Here is a 16881-nt window from a genome sequence, read left to right as displayed (position 1 = left end):
ACTGAGCGACTGGACGTACAGATGTGAAAATGGTACCGAACATCTTGTCTCAGTCTGGGTAAGTCGGAAAAAGGGTGTTTTGCCCAAAATGTTAGAGTATTCCTTTAAGCCTTATGGGGCTTTTCTATCCTGTCAAAACCTCACTCCTGCCTAAAAGCATGCATAGTGAGTGAATTTCCAGCAGTAGGAACATTTAGTAGAAATTTGGCTTAGCCTGTGATGATCTTATTTTGGAAAAGTAAGCAAATTCACAGAATTAACGTTACCGAGAATGTGGTTGACATTGTGGTGGAAAATGATCCACATCCCACCTAGATTTAGCCTCAAAAGATTAACTAATGATAAAGCAGAAATGCCCAAAAAAAAAAATTTAAAAGATGAAAAAATATAGACGAACGCCAGCGTGTTAATGAAAATAATGAACTCTTGTCCCCAGAGCTTAGGAGTATATAAGCGCTTAGCTACAAATTCGAATGCTCTTCAACGCCACACAAAGAATGTGCTCGACACTGAAGAACACACCAGGTGGGACCGGGCCCACAGGTTCAAGCACCAGTATTCACCTGGCCTGTTAATGATGCTGTTCCTTGCTATTACTCTGATTCATTGAAGTTAATGGGATTGAATTTGTCCAACAAATGTGGGATTTCAATGTTATCTTTGTAATTCAGTAGTAACTTTGTTATTGTATCTTGTACATTCTCTGTAACCATTTCTACCTCATTTTGAAGACATTGTACATGGAAATATTTATTTCATGTCATTTCACGTCAGTTAAGGAGCAATGTTAATAATTCTTGAACTGTTATAGTCTACCTCACAAAAGACTGTACTTTAAAAGAAAATTGTTTCATTGAAATGAAGATATCGTACCAAACAATTCTTTACGTTGTCTTTTTGTCTGTGGGAATCGAAACACTAAATAATACATATGGCAAAATCCTACGATTTCTAACACAGCCTGGTTTATCACCACTGGTAAGCCATCCTCACAAACTGCACATGACAGTATGGAGAATGACATATCCATGTAGTTTTGGATAGGGGACCTGACAGTAACCATGTAAATGTCCATTCAGTGTAACTATCAGCGAGTTTTCCTCCTGCTTCATACGCCCCGTCGACAGGATGCTGACAAAACTATTTGAGTCATGCTCCAAATTCACAAAGTCACAAGCGTTCCTACATTACTGTGTGAATCAGCTCTGCTTTGTGTTGCTCTACCCAACCTGTGATTCTCCTTGACATGCAATGTGAAACCTTTATTTCTCTTCTAAGAATGCAGAAATATGTTTTTGAAAATTAGCAAAAGAGACAATAGGCTATTTGTGTCATGTAAAGGCCACATAAGAAGCTGAAAAGGGAGGAGAGAGGAGAGAGGGAAAGCAACCGCTCGCCTTCGCCCCCTGGACACCCTCTATCTGAGGCTTCATTGTCTAGAGGGCGGAGGGCATCCGGTGGCGTGTGACAGATGTCCAAAACTTTTGTCCCTCCATCAACAGCAACTCTAAGCCCGCTGCTTCATCCAGGCATTTCACAACAAAGCCGCCAACTCTCCCTGACCAAAACTGTGGGCCATCACACACTAACTCTCTACGTTTATCCTTATCAACAGCCTCTATATCTCCTGATTTTAAACAAACCATCATCAGAACATATCCCTGACAGTCTTCACCCAAACCTGCAGACACCCTCACATTTAACTTGTCACGGGCCAAGACTCTGTCCTCTTATATTAAACTCACTTTAGTAGGATCTAGAGGGGCAATGGCATAATACCAAAATCAAAAACCTTGACTCCATAGTCCTAAGTTCACCAAACAGCACACGTGTGGTGAACTGTGACGTGACATTGTTTTTGAACACAATGTGACATGACAGTGAACACATTCGTAATGAAGAACATTCAGCACTGCTTGAGATTAAAAATAATGCTTGGCCAAATGACTGTCTTTTCCAGGAGCCATGCTGTTTGGCTATGTTGCACAACTTTTACACAACATTGGCAAGAGCCCCCTTCAGCTTTTTGTGCTGAATTATTGGCATATGTTTGAACCGAAATTAAATTAAAACTTGAATTTTGAGTCCGTTCAACTTTTCAACACAAACCATGATACAAACTGAGGCATGGCCTAAAAAACTGAGGTCCAAACGAAACTGTGAAAGGGTGAACAGGTAGGGTTCAGCTCTCACTCTTTTGGATGAGTGAAGCTGATATGGTCTATTTCACATTTATTTAGGCTGAGGTGCTTCAAACACTGGTCCAATAGTCAAACTGTGATGGTAAGAGAATGGGCTAAACTCAAGCCGACCACCAGAAAGTCGTTTGAAGGGCACAATTTATTTATAAAGGCAGTGACTGATTTCACCTGTTATTTCACCTGGTCTTTTTGCCGACATGCGCTGTGTGCCTCTGGCCCATTAGATTTACTGAATATTGAAACCCTAAAATACTTATACATCAGATGGAAGGAGGAGTCATTGTTTAATTTTGACCACCTTAAACAACCATATTTACTTATTTTCCAAACCATCTGCAACAACAAAAAAGGCCTGTAATCTAAAATTGTTCTTTAATTTTTTATTTACCTCTATTTTTTTGTAATCATTTATCATGTGCTTGTAAACAACACAACCTGAAAAAGCACATTGATGTGCCATAGAAACTGCACTCTGCTGTGTTCCTCTGCATCTTTTTTGATGTGTATTATGTAGTCTGGTGATAACTAGTTGGGTCAATGAATAGGACTGACACACATATGTAACACATGCAGGACTGCAGCTGTGAACATAACAGCATTGCAGTTTCCTTTCCCAGAGTGTGTTTATCCTTTTCACTTAATCTCCACAGCTAATCGAACTGACAGCGCCAGAAGAAATTCAATAATAAGACAGCTAAAATAAAATCAGAATGACTCTGGCTGGGGTTAGGCAAGAGAAAATGATTTCTTTTGAAAAAGACAGCATCTCTCTCTCCCTCTCTCTCACCCACACTTGCAAACAGCAGCGGTGGTAGACAACAAATACTGTGTAACAGTGACACCTACAGGTCTTTATTAAAAAGTAGCTCACTACATATTAACCTTTGTTTACAGAGGACTAACAGTGTTAAATTTATTCACAGAATGAACTGAAGGTTATAAAAGCAAGTAGATGACCACTGAGATGGGCAATAAATGCATTTCATATGAATGGTGTCAAATTTATTAACTGAATTTGTTTTACTGATCGTTAAAACACGTTGAGGAAAAAACAAATGAACAAAACATGTATGGTTTGGATCCATGTATCAAAACATGGATCAAAACTTGGCCTTCTTTCAGACCTGAAATCAGGCTTTGGATTTACTTATCAGAGTCAAGATGGCAGGGATCTTTCACTGTGAGGATCAGCCCTCATTTTACTCGATGGCTGTTTTCTTCAGTGTCATTTCTTTACTTTTCATTGACGGCGTCTTCACTCCCAAATGTCCTCGCTCTCCAATTGCAGCCACAGTTTGCACTACAAAAAGCAGAAAAATATACAGTACTATAGTCAGTGGCTACATGCATGTATCTGCAGTACACAAGCTGAACAGCCCTGTGCTGTCAGCCTGATTTTTGAGGATCTTACCAGGGGGTGAATCTGTGCTGCTGTAACATGTTTTCCAGAGCTTGTCCTCTTGGCTGAGGGGGATCCTCCATATGTCCTGCACTGGGGTGGACGGGACTGCCAAGTCTGCAACATGACACAAACCTGTCATGAGATCTGGAGTCAAACTCAGTCAAACTCGCTGCCTGGCGGTGTTTGGAAGCACTGTTCCTACATGAGAATAAACTAGTCATTTAACTACATTTTGTAGTCGCTTGCTGGTAGTTCAATTAAATTCAGATTTACAAATAAGTTAAGTTTTTGCTTTACTTCTTGTGGCAAAGGTTCCTACAAACCACAACTCGAATTTCTTGGCTGCAGACATATGCAGGCATGGTATCTGAATGATGAACACTGCATGCTAAGGTGCCACTCATTTAACCTTCTCATCTATCTATCTATCTATCTATCTGTTACAATTGGCCGTATAGTTCAATGTTTCTTGCATTATCCAATGTATTACATAGTTCAGGGCAGCTTGGCTGCTAAGCAGAGGATAGACACAGCAGGAGCCAGATGTACTTTCTCTATCTCGTTATTTAGGTCTGTTGCATTAGATACACGCCCAGTCAACATTCACACACATAGCATAGCACATTCCAGAAACAAGGTATGGACAATGGTTGGCCTGTCCATGTCCGGGTAACTGGCCAATTATTCTCGGTTGCGTTTAAGTCCAACCTATGTACGGGGCAGGCCCAAGCCCAAGAACATAAATGTGTATCATTTCCTGATATCGGGGCTCTTTCTGACTGAGATCCTGAGGGAGCTCTGTCACATTGAGACCAGCGCTGCCTTGCTATATATGTGACCATAATAAATATTGCATCAGAAAATTGAAGACTGACTCCGGTCTGTTCCTGGGCTTTCAACAAAAGAATCGGGAGCTAACATATCTATCATGTGTGACCTGCAGGCAGAAGGTTTAAAGGATACATCTGATATTTTTCAACCTGGGCCCTATTTTTCCACCTGGCTGAAACATATCTTGCTCATTAATGGGCAAATAACAGCATTTGTTGTCCCTGTGAGTCATTTTGACACCAAAAGATGGACAAATTGGGCCCAAGTTGAAAAATACCTGAATAATCCTTTAAAGGAACACATGGGCAGCTTTTGCAATACAGTAAATTCAACTGTCATTTTTTCCTGCATGTGACTTAATACTGTGTCTTATATTACACCTATATTATACCTTAGCTATAGCCTATAGTTCACCGTCTTCCAGTGTGAAGTAATTAGCAGCTTGCAAAGTTTGCTGTCAGAGTAGCTGCTTCGCCAACACTGCTCACTGGCAGCCTGACATGCTTCATCTAACTCTTTTCTGTTTTCTAGAGCAGTAGATTTTAAAGCTCAACAGGATCTTGAGTGACTTTGTGGGTTTGGGCCTGGGAGAAGTTCAGCCCAACAGGAGCAACGTGGATTCACCCAAGCAAACATTAGTACCAGGGCAGGCCTCTACATGTGAATGTGGAGGGGAAACAGGGACATGGCTTTTGGTTAAACATCTCTAGGCAGGTAATGGGGTTGTATTTTCAGCTCAGATGTGACATTACGGCACATATGAACTGAGCAGGGGTGAAAAACAGACTCACCGCAGGGAGGGGAGGCCGGGCTGGTCAATGAGGCTGACACACACGGCGAGCTGGGGACTCCTTGGTCTGACCTCGACAGACCTGCTACACATTTTTTCCGCCAGAGATTATTAGTTTTAATTCATAAATAAATGGCTAATCATTTGAATTTCTGTTGTTTACCAGGTGATGTCGCCGTTTCAAACCACTCCAGCCCCGTGTTGGCCTCTGTCACATCGGGCACCTGAGGACAGGGAGACCTCGGAGGTGAACTTTCCGTGAAAAGTAATGAATTTCGCCTGGAGTCCATTGAAATATTAATCTTAGATTATCGTTACACCTAGCTCTCCACTGGCTAGCATAGGTTTCTCATAGGAGCTTAGTTCAAGGAGGTTTTGAGCCCTTAAAGCTGTCTCACATAAGACAATGAACAAAACTCCTCCGCCGACAACATTGAGAAAAGTAATGTAAAATATGTCCTACCTAAACAAGCTCACTTTTTTTTTTTTTTTTTTTTTTTTTTTTTTTAGCACCCTGTAAGAGCCATTTTGTTGATGTTAATTTTGGTTTTGTTTGGTAATCCTCCCGCCACTAGGGGGAGCAAACAGTGCCGCACTAAATTAGGCAGAGATAATATAACCAGTGGTGTGTTTGACACAGGTGATGCTGATGTGCAAGAAGCGAATTGTTTTTTTTACCGTGAGTTATTGGTTTGTGAGTAAATTAGTGTTTCTTTTGTTTATGACACTTATTACAGAGAATGTGGCTGTACTTCGCTTTGGAAGCTTTTCGTGCTATAAGCAATAAATCGATTTGTTATTGGAAACAGTGGACTTTTCGTCATTTTGCTCGCGTCTTTTTGAATGGTCACTATACAGCCTGTTGTCTCTCCAAGTCAGAGTGGAGAGCCCAGGTTTAATATATAAATCTACAAATCCATTTTAACCCGTTGACATAAAAGTTCCTGACTTCCACGGACAATGGACATTTTTGGTCTAACTGTGGCTTTTCTTTAGCCCATTCATTTGGTGGAAGTTGGCTCTAGTTAGTTCCTACAAATGCCACTAGAGGGGGTAAGAGAGCCACAATAAAGAAAATTCCAGACTGTAAACTTCCATTCAATAGTGACTCTGTGGGAGAGGATGTTAAATAGTGGAGAGATTCAATTAAAAATCTTCTCAGAGTGAACACCAATATGAAAGTGTTGTGGGCGACCTGTGTCATGATAAGCATGCAAAGCTTGCCCTCCTATACTGCAGTATTCAAACAATGAGGCTTAACATGATCAGACAAACACACACATACCGTCATCCTTACATGATCGTCCTGCTTTTGCTAACCTGAGCAAAAAAAAAAAAAAAAAAAAGGTGGGAACAATTAAATTCACAGGGCTCAGCTGTGTTTTTGGCCTCTCATTCTCAGAAGTGGAATTAATTTTCTGCTTCATTACAGTCATTACATATAAACAGAGCCCTCACACAGAGAAATCCATAGAGGACAGGCCTATTATAATCACAAACACAGATTAGTCCTTTTCATGTATGATGTATTAACCATTCTGACTGAGCAGAGAAAGAGGGACAGAATCCCTTCTTTTCCACTATTACCACACCATTTCTTTTCTTCTTTGTCTGTACTCTCTATTTCACACACACCTGCTCCCACCCCAAATGGCCTGATGGATGAAGCCAATGTCCTACTTAATCCACATCCCACCTCTGCAACTACAACGTGCTGTTCAGATGGATGCAGTGAGGATAGTGACCTAGAGAAAGGGAGAGAAATGTGCAAGTGACAGATGTTTATAGTGCAGCACATTTGTGTCTGTCCATTTAGTGAGGCCACACATTTGAAATATATGGGCCGGAGGGCAGGACTGTCATCAGTTGTATATTATTACATGATTACGACTGCACTCAGTGACATAATCCATGGAAGTGCTACAACATAAAATTAGTTAAATTTGACTTGTGTTGCCCACAATATCTATAGATTTAGAGCATCAATTAGCAATCCATTCGTACACATAGAATTAAAACAATAATGTAAACTCAGCAGTCAAAATGCATGTTTTTTTTTTCAATGACAGATTTAGGCACCAGTAATTAACATTGTGCTTTTTTAAATAACTGTACCACACTGATCAGAACAATATGTTGCACTGTAAGTCATGCAACTGTAATGTACACAATAAGTAATGCAGACCATCTATGTTGCAATGCACCTAAAAGGTAAGAGAATGATTCAGCCTGTATAAGCAGACTAGTGAGCTCCTTCGAATCCCTCATCCTTCTCTGTATTGTTCTCATTTACTTTTTGTCTTCTTGCTGTAGCTGCCTCTCCCCCTGCCTGCTGTAGGCTGTGGGTAAGGAGCTGCTATACAGTGCACTGTACAGTCTGAGCCTATTGGGAACATGCTGCTGACTCAGCCCAGGCCACTGCATTCATCTATCTGCACTGCAGTGCTGTCTCTGCTTACCCCCCTCTACTTCCCTCTCTTCCTCCCTTGTTCAGTGCGCCACCTCACACACACACACACACACACACACACACACACACACACAAACGACGAAGAGGGGGAAGGAGATGAAGAAACACGCACATGCACACACACACACACACACACACACACACACACACACACACACACACACACACACACACATACACACACACACCTGGTTATTGAAGTAGTCTTAATGCTGCAGCACCATGACACACCCCACTACACAGTCTCATCATCTCAAACAAAAACTTATATCAGGTGTTATTGCATCAAAATACAAACAAGAGGAACAACATTTAATGTAATTTAGGCAGGTCTCAGGTAGATTGTGTTGATGTGGTGCTGGTCACATGCAGCTAGACTCTATGTGGTGTCCCTGGCAGCACTGTCACTGTCATGTTTGTAACTAATGTAGGGACAGAGTAAGGAAAACATCTCTTATCTTAATTGCGTTTACACGTCACAAAGTGACGTGCCTTTCATTAGCAGAACCATACCGACTGCCATGCTGCTTACCATGTTAAGAACAAGGTTAAAAGTACAAATCATTTCATAGATGACACAGTAAATCAGGTAGTTAAACAGCAGTCAACACACAGGTATCGTCAGACATGTAGAGTATATTCTACATGAAGAAGTAATTCTCTTTGTTTTTACACCCCAAAAATGACGCCACTCTGAGATGTAACTGGAAGGCTGCTTTATTGTTTGGAAATAGATTCGTGCTCAAATGAAGACAATCTTTCACTGATTCTCATTTAATGTCCCATGTGGTTGTGCAACACACGTCCTCTCTCTGACTGTATTAGTGGCAAGAGATAACGACAGTCAAAAGGCTTTTTGCAATGAGCCTATTTTTCAGGAAAGAAAAGAAATTTCTCTCAGTCATGCTACAAAAGAAAGGCTACATAAACCAATAGGTAAATCAACATTGGAAATGAACATAAGTGTAAAACAGAAGGCAAGCTGTTCTTTTACTAGCCAAACAACCAGTAAACAGAACACACAGAGAGAGCACTTGTACTACATGACTCTACAAGATGTTAGTTCAGTCAGTCTAGTCTAGGAGGTGAGTTTTCTGTTTATTAGTTAATTTTGAATGTTTAACTCAGCAGTATGGTTTCTGTCGTGCTCCGTTTTGATTCACTCCCATGGGTTTTGAGATATCCTCATTACTGATTTTATTGACAGACTAAATAGGAAGCTAAAAAGGCACGTGCCGTTAAGAGATATTGCACCAGAAACAAACACACAGACAGTTAAGACAACTAACCCTTAAATCATTAGATATATCATATTGAAAATGACAGCAAAATCAAGGATCAACTCCAAACTGCAGTGGTGTGTTAAGGGGGAACATGACACAGGGTTAGAGTTGAAACGAGCAAAAATCTGTCACACAAGGTGAGCTGTGGCTCATACCGGGGCACACTGATCGGCCAGCAGTGGCCTGCCAAAGGCTATGTGTGTGTGTGTGTGTGTGTGTGTGTGTCTGCACATGTGTGTCTGAGTGTGCGTGTGAGTGTGTGTGTGTGTGTGTGTGTGTGTGTGGGTTAAGTTTAGGAAATTATGGGCAAGACATCGTCACACATGTACAAAAGGGTGTGCTGGTAGTGCAATCCTCTCACCAAGGCAGGCTACACAATTCTCAGCAAGCAGCCAGTACAACACCATGCATTGTACGCTGGTACCCAGCATGAAGTCCTGGTCAGGCCAGAGGTTTGGTCATTCTCTGAACATATTGCACAAAGAAACAAACATGATCAATTACACTCTGTGGTACTGGTTTCACCTCAATACAAGGAGTGGACAGGAGAGTTGAGTTACGGACATTGTTCTAATTTATATATACTATATATATATGTATGTTAGAATATATATATATAATATATATGTAATGTAGCTCTGTATATGTTTTGATTTATATAGAGATTTAAATATAAGTTTTGCTCTTTAATATAGTTTCTTTTAGCTTACTCCCCTCTTTTATGTGAAAAGTGACTCAAAAAAACCTACTCCATCTAACAAATGTGTCACAGCCTAACAAGTGTGACAAGGGGTGTCAGCTGGAAGCCATTCTATTTATGGTTATTAATATTTAGTATTAGATTAATAGCTGTAGTTTTTTTTTTTAAGTAATTCTGTATTTACAAAAAACTACACATGCCGTTAAAATAAAACGATATATTACATTATTTATAGTTTCTTAAAAAGTCCATTCTTAACTTTTGCAGTTTGTGCCGTATACAACATAGCCTGAACTGTACAATTTTTTTCTTTTTTTTCCCAAATGGATGTATGTGTGTCTATTTTTTTTTTTTTTTTTTTTTTTTTTTAAATTTTCTGTAATACATTTCTGTATATCCATGGTGGTCTTGGAGAAAATGGACGGCAGTAGCTTTTATGCTTATCATTCATAGTTTTATTTGGTTCAAGTTAACACCCACACTGATTTTGGAGATCTCATGCAGCAACTGGACCATAGAACTTGAGAAGGGATGAGGGATTTATTCATAAACAGGAAGTGACATCACTGCACAACAGGAAGTGCAAAAGCTCTGGTGTGGTGCTTAGGCTCACAGTACCATAACAATGCATCCAGTGCTCTGTTGGTTATTTGGTATTTGTTATGCAGTTATAGCAGTATGAAGAAAAATGGCAAATGAGAGGCTTCAGAGCACATGTTATTAAATACTGAAATCTGGGGCCTATCCACTGAGCATACCACTTTTGCCTCAGAAAGAATTAAGTGTGCTGCTCAAACCAACATAATCCCAATTCACTCTCATGACATCTCCTCACAGTGTTTTCCTATATCTGTGATTGCTATTGGGGTGAGCAATATTATTGTGTTTATTGAAATTTATTGAGACCAGACTACAGTCCATAGTGATGTAACCACAAATGTAATCCACTACCAATACAAACGCCGCCCTTACAAGCGAGCGAAATGTTGCCGTTGCACTGAGGTGCTTCTAGCCCTATATTTCTAAGCGTCATAAGCAGGAAGCTCTAAACTGGCCCCTGACCAGGCGGCTACCTCGATGAGGCAACCAGCCGAGATCATTGTCCATCAGCGTGGCATATAACACAAAAAAGTAAAACATGGTTTCATAAATACTCCCATCACATTCACTTGCATTTAGTTGCAGAGCTCATAATAGTACATCTATAATATCTCCTGAGAAAAAGGGGTGAATTCTTCAAGCATTGCATACATTTCTAGGGTCTCTCCTTCTAACAATGACAGCGAAAAAACAGAATGGGCAGGGCATACTTCACCCAATCCCACTCCATAGACAAAAGGGCAACAAGGGGTAACAAGGCAGGTCTCTTTGGCTTCTCCACACAATGTTTTCATCATCCATTCACAAAGTTCTGTTTCTCTCTCTTAACAGATCACTTACAACCATAACAAACATGTTCCAGCACATGATCAGCTCCCTCAACATCATCCTAAATGTGGCATATAAAACTGTGTAAAATGAGACTCATCAGTCACCAAAACATGAGAATCACATTTGTAAATGCCAGGGAGGAGAAAAAAAAATCCACATATAAATAAATCAAATGAACTTCAAGTTGAACAATATTTGTTAAACTCACCAAAATCCCTTTAACAACCCTTTCAGAAAAGTGTAACCACCCATAGAGAAACATCAGAAATGGAAAGGAGCTTGCCATACCTGTGAAATCCCCACTTTACCACTTATGACTCTCAAAATGCCCTCTCACACAAAACTAAAGGCAGATGGTATGGGACATTACATAGGTGCATATAAATTATAAATCTAAGTTCTTTTTAGTTTTACAGTGTTTTCCACTCTTGAAATCAATCAACAGTTTAGTCCCATGATACACACAGACATCCATTCCCTTATCTTCCACACTCACAATCTCCAGAGCAGCAAAAAATTATTTGGATTTCTCCCACTGATCCACCATGTTGGTGCTCTTCAGCATACCAACAGTTTCCACTCTCCTCTCTATAGAGGCAACAATTCTTTCATTTGAAAGTGTTGATTAATGAGAGAAAAATTAGGACCCATTTTAGATAATCAACCCCATATCACTTCTCTTTGTTAAACAAATTATTTATAACTCTTTAACTTTCAAATTTTGTCAGTGTCTCGATCTTACAGTCAAGCCACTGTTGTGGTCTGAGTATTAGTGTCTTGTGGACTATGATTATTCATGCAAGATTTCTGATCAAAACATGCCATCATGCAAGTCATTTCTATGCATTGAACAAGCACAGTTATTTATGTATTTGTTTGGAAATCTTTCTGAGTAAATGTAAGCCCTTGGCCCAAGTTGACCCCATAATAAACAGACCCTTAACCAATTGGTGTGAAAGCCCATGTAGAAAAAGCATTTTGATGTGGGTATAACAAAGATAAATGAGTAGAAGACTTAAGTGACATGGGCAAAATGTTAATTTTTTTTAAAATCTGTTTGCATTTTTTGCTGCTCAAATTAACAATATTCAGCATTAACAAACCAAAACAAAAACAAAAAACCCTTCCAATGCTCTGGGTCATTTTTGTCTTTCACTCACCAGTCGTTCTTCTGTTTGTTTATACAGAGTGAGTGTCATTTTATTCCTCTATACATTTCAACACTAAATGACACAGGACCACTCACTTGACTGCTGTAAGAAGACGATTCTTCGACAGCGAGCAGCATCCTTGTTTTCCCCTCCCAACACTGTTTTCCATTGGAATCCATAACTTGCATCCACACATTGGATTCCTGTAGTGTTTCTCATTCATGCCTCTAAGTGTAGAGTTACTTGTCTTATCCGTAGACCAGTGATAAGTGAGTGATCTGCCTTTTAGCAGACATGGACATTTCCTTTGTGTTTTGTCTGTTACTCATTCCCTTTTGTTAAGATCAGTAGTCTAGATACAACAATGTCACACAGTACGCTGATTATGTTTGGTTTTTACGTAAGTTCAAGTGTCTCCAAGCTGTAACAGACCAAGCTGCTTCCCTCTGCATCAATACAAGAATGAAGTCTGTAAACAAAATTATTGAATATTATTATTTTTCTTACTTGCAAATGAAATAATCTGTACATCTGTGTGGGTTAGATGGTTTCCTCTCGCTTTGCTTGAAGTTACATTATTATAAGTATTATTGTTATTACTGTGATTAGTATTCCAACACTCTAACATTTAGATTCCCTGACGTCTTTTTGGTTTCTTCCCTTCTCTTTCCTTCCTCCCTTGCCCTCGTTGTTGTCATCCTGTTTCTCCTTGTCAGGTTTGGTTACACTGTCATAAGAGGGCAAGGAGGCAGTGGAGGGAGTGCCCTCCTTCTTTTCCTGTTCCTGATTGGTCTCGCCATTTTCGACTTTATTATTGGATGGTTTGCGCTTGCAGATAAAACCCCGCCTTGCCAGGTAGGCACGGTAGGCCCTCTGAATAATTTTGGCTGACACATCCTCCTGCTTGCGCCTCAGAGTGGTGGTAATAGGCTCATAGGAGACCTTGGAGGGATTGGCTGCCACAAAACGCTCCTCCATTTGTTGCCTCAGCATGTCCAACTCGCCACTGTCGCCCAGCACACGCTTAGTGAAGGCAAAGAGGATGTCCAGGCAGTGGATGCGGTCGCCACTCACCATTGGCATGTCCATGGCGATCAGCTCAATAGTGTTGGGCTTGGGGACACGGAGTGGGTGTTCTAGTGCATCAGCAAAGTCAGAAAGCTTGGCATAGGTGATGAACTGAGAGGCATCAGGATCAAACTTCTCCCAAATCTCATAAAAGGTCTCAAAGTCATCCTCACTGAGTGGGTCAGCACTCTCCTCTGTGGCAACACTAAAGTTTTCCAGGATGATGGCGATGTACATGTTGACCACAATTAGGAAAGAAATGATGATGTACATGACAAAGAAGAAGATGCCCACAGAAGGATTGCCACAGTCTCCTGTGGCTGGGGTGCCAGCATTCTCCAAATAGGGGTCACAGTCAGGAGGGTAGTTCAGGATGGGTAGCAACAGGCCGTCCCAGCCAGCTGACGTGGTGATCATGAACAGGCAGATCATGCTGTTGCCAAAGGTCTCAAAGTTGTACATGTCATCAATTCCAGCCCCATGCTTTACATAACCAAAGTTTGACATGCCAAATATGGAGAAAATGAACATGACCAGGAAGAGTAACAGGCCAATGTTGAACAGGGCAGGGAGTGACATCATCAGGGCAAACAGCAGAGTCCTGATGCCCTTTGCTCCTTTGATGAGACGTAGGATTCTGCCAATACGGGCCAGACGAATCACCCTGAAGAGGGTCGGTGACACAAAGTACTTCTCAATCAGGTCCGCCAGAAACATTCCTAAAATGAAAAGGAGGACACAGAATAACAGTGCTCACCAGATGCTTTCATTTATTCTCATCCCAATATTATGCTCCCAAATAAGGACAACATGAGTTGATGCCACTTTTAACTGCTTTGTGACTGCAAAGCCACTAGAGGGAGATGGTGACGCCTGAGTTCAGTGCTGGCTTGTTATAAAATTGCATCAGACTGCAGCAAACTCATGTAACATTTCCTCAGTGGCTACTTAATGCACTGAGGAAATCAGTTCTCGGCAGGCCATTTTTTCAAACTGATACAACAGCTGAAGTAAGATAAAAAAAAAAAAAAATACTAAATTCACATCTTCACAGCACTGAAGTTCACAACAGTTGCACAAAGATTTGCATAGCAGAAAAATATGAAAGGAAGAAAACATCCTATTCCTGCTTTACCTATTTCCATATATAAAATTGATCCATTTCGAAAACTTACCCACAATGGAAAGAATGACCACAACCACGTCAAAGATGTTCCAGCCTATGGTGAAGTAGTAGTGACGCAGGGCAAAGAGTTTCAGCACAAACTCAGTCGTAAAGACCACAATAAAGATGAAGTTGACCCAGTACAGAACATTCTCTGTGTCCTCCGACTGGTCATCTGTCTCCACCATCATGGTGACCATGTTGAGGCAGATGAGGATCATGATGGAAATGTCGAAGACCTGCTGCGTCACAAAGTCAAACACCATGCCCTGGATGTTGTTCTGAGGAGAAAAAGAGGGAATAGAGATATTACTAGTGGATCTAGCATATATAGTAAGGATTTCATGGAGTACTGCTTAGGGTGGCTTCCTTAATTGTTGAAATTCACCTCTAAATGTGTCAGTGCCCACAACTAGCTGGCTGATGAAGACTGATGAAGACTGAAACAACACTTACCATTGGCCTGGGTATTGGTTTCTGTGGCTTCTTTGACCCTAGTTTCTTCATGGCATTATAGTATTTCTTTTGCTCCTCTGTCATGAAGATATCTTGACCTCCAAAGTAAAGGGACAAGAACAATCTGGTTACAATCGGAAAGAGCCTTTTTCCCCAATGGTAACTGACACTTATATGAGCCTTGACTGTGATTCGAAAAGCACAATATAAATAATAACGTATTTAGATTTATTTCACTTTAGATTTCAGATTCTAAGCTTTAATCCCCTGCAGGGGGTTGTGCACAAAGCAAGGAAAAATGTGGAAAATAAATCTTATCTTTTTCTTTTGCTGGTTGAAGTTATCAATAATGACACCGATGAAGAGGTTTAGGGTGAAGAAGGAGCCAAAGATGATGAAGATGACGAAGTAGATGTACATGTATATGTTGTCCTCATAGATGGGCTGGTCCTCCACCTGCAAAGTGCCACAAGTAGAAAATACAGAACTGCACTTCACACAAACCAAGAGGGAAAAATACAGAAATGTGACGGGCCTACCTTTCTAGAATCTATTGCTGCATACATTATGTCCATCCAGCCCTTGAATGTTGCCTGTGAACGACAAACACAGGATGTAAGAAACAGGTTTAAAAGTCACCAACTGTGGAGAGAGGATCGATAAGAAGTGACAGCAAAGGTTTCTTACCACTTGTAGGAGCGCCAGGTATCCTGCACCAACATTGTCAAAATTGATCTTGACATTCTTCCATCTGACCTCACTGTAGTTTGCATTTATAAATGCAAAACACTCTGTTTTGTTGTTGACCACGTCAGGCAGGAAGTATTCCTCGGACGTCTCATTGAAGCAGTAGTAGTACTTCCCAGCAAACAGGTTGACACCCATGATACTGAAGATGAGCCAGAAGATGAGACACACCAGCAGCACATTCATGATGGAGGGGATGGCGCCCACCAAGGCATTCACCACAACCTGAAAAGCACACCAGGGAAACAGCATCAACATGATAGCAATCATGTACCAGCTGTGTAGATATATACAAGAATATCAACACACACATGCACATAGGAATGCACATTCTCTCCCTCTTTTCAAGAAAATAATCATATGTTAACTAGTTTTGAGCAACTTTAAGCCCATTATTATAATATAATATGATATAATATAATCATACAATTACTCTTTTCCTAGAAAGTTTATAGCATCCCCAGGGTGGTGTTATTGGTATGGTATTGCTGGAAACTATCCTGTAGGCTTACATGAACTGAACATACCTGTACAATGCATTCAGTTTAGCCTCAACATATATGGGGTAATGATTGTGCAGATGTGAATTTGTTGTAGATTTAAGCCTATGGTAACAGTAAACCACTCATACAAGTCGTTGACTGTAACTGCATACTATATCACCTCTAGTTGGTCTTTTGCAAAACCAAAGAAGTTGTGTGTATTGGCAAACAGCAACCTTTTCCTCCATCACCTGAATTTAGTGTAACCCTGTCTTAAATGTGCAATAGATTATGAAGTAGTTGTCATACTCAACAGCTCAGACTACAGTCCTACTAAGGAAGTGCCTGTTTGAGTGCAGACCCGCAGACTGCCTGTGGCTAAGCACTGCACCCTGGCTAGGCTGGGAGAAAGGAACCTTGTGTCTTTAAAATAAAAGCCCCAACTCATTCTTCCTGGCCAGCGAAAATGGATCTTTTGTCTTCAAAATAAAAGCTCTAAACCGTGCTCCTTCACTGGGCTGTCTGAAATAAACCTCACATTATCGAGATAAAAGTTGAACTCTGTGGCCAGTTATTGTAGTTGTAGGACACTGTTAAAAAAACAGCATTTTTAAAAATCATGCATTAAGCTAATCACTTTCATGAAATGTAAACCTTTCTTCACCATTCATTTTTTAAATGTTACTCCGGTACCTGTAGTTTGA

General features: G+C 40.5%; 1 protein-coding gene across 1 annotated transcript in view; it reads right to left on the bottom strand.

The window, feature by feature from the left end:
* Positions 1–8395: 8395 nt before the first annotated feature.
* Positions 8396–16881, bottom strand: part of scn8ab (sodium channel, voltage gated, type VIII, alpha subunit b) — a 51779-nt gene continuing 43293 nt past the window's right edge. Inside the window, exons 23-28 of the mRNA XM_030051274.1 lie at positions 15636–15920; positions 15488–15541; positions 15267–15404; positions 14949–15053; positions 14503–14773; positions 8396–14046 (exon numbers count right to left, since the gene is read on the bottom strand). Coding sequence (XP_029907134.1) covers positions 12881–14046; positions 14503–14773; positions 14949–15053; positions 15267–15404; positions 15488–15541; positions 15636–15920 — 2019 coding nt within the window. The 3' untranslated portion in view covers positions 8396–12880. The remainder of the gene's footprint in view (positions 14047–14502; positions 14774–14948; positions 15054–15266; positions 15405–15487; positions 15542–15635; positions 15921–16881) is intronic.

This window comes from Myripristis murdjan, chromosome 5 (genome assembly GCF_902150065.1).
Source record: "Myripristis murdjan chromosome 5, fMyrMur1.1, whole genome shotgun sequence".
NCBI lineage: Eukaryota > Metazoa > Chordata > Actinopteri > Holocentriformes > Holocentridae > Myripristis > Myripristis murdjan.
Note: the sequence above shows the minus strand (reverse complement) of the source record. Positions and strands in the feature narration are given on the sequence as shown.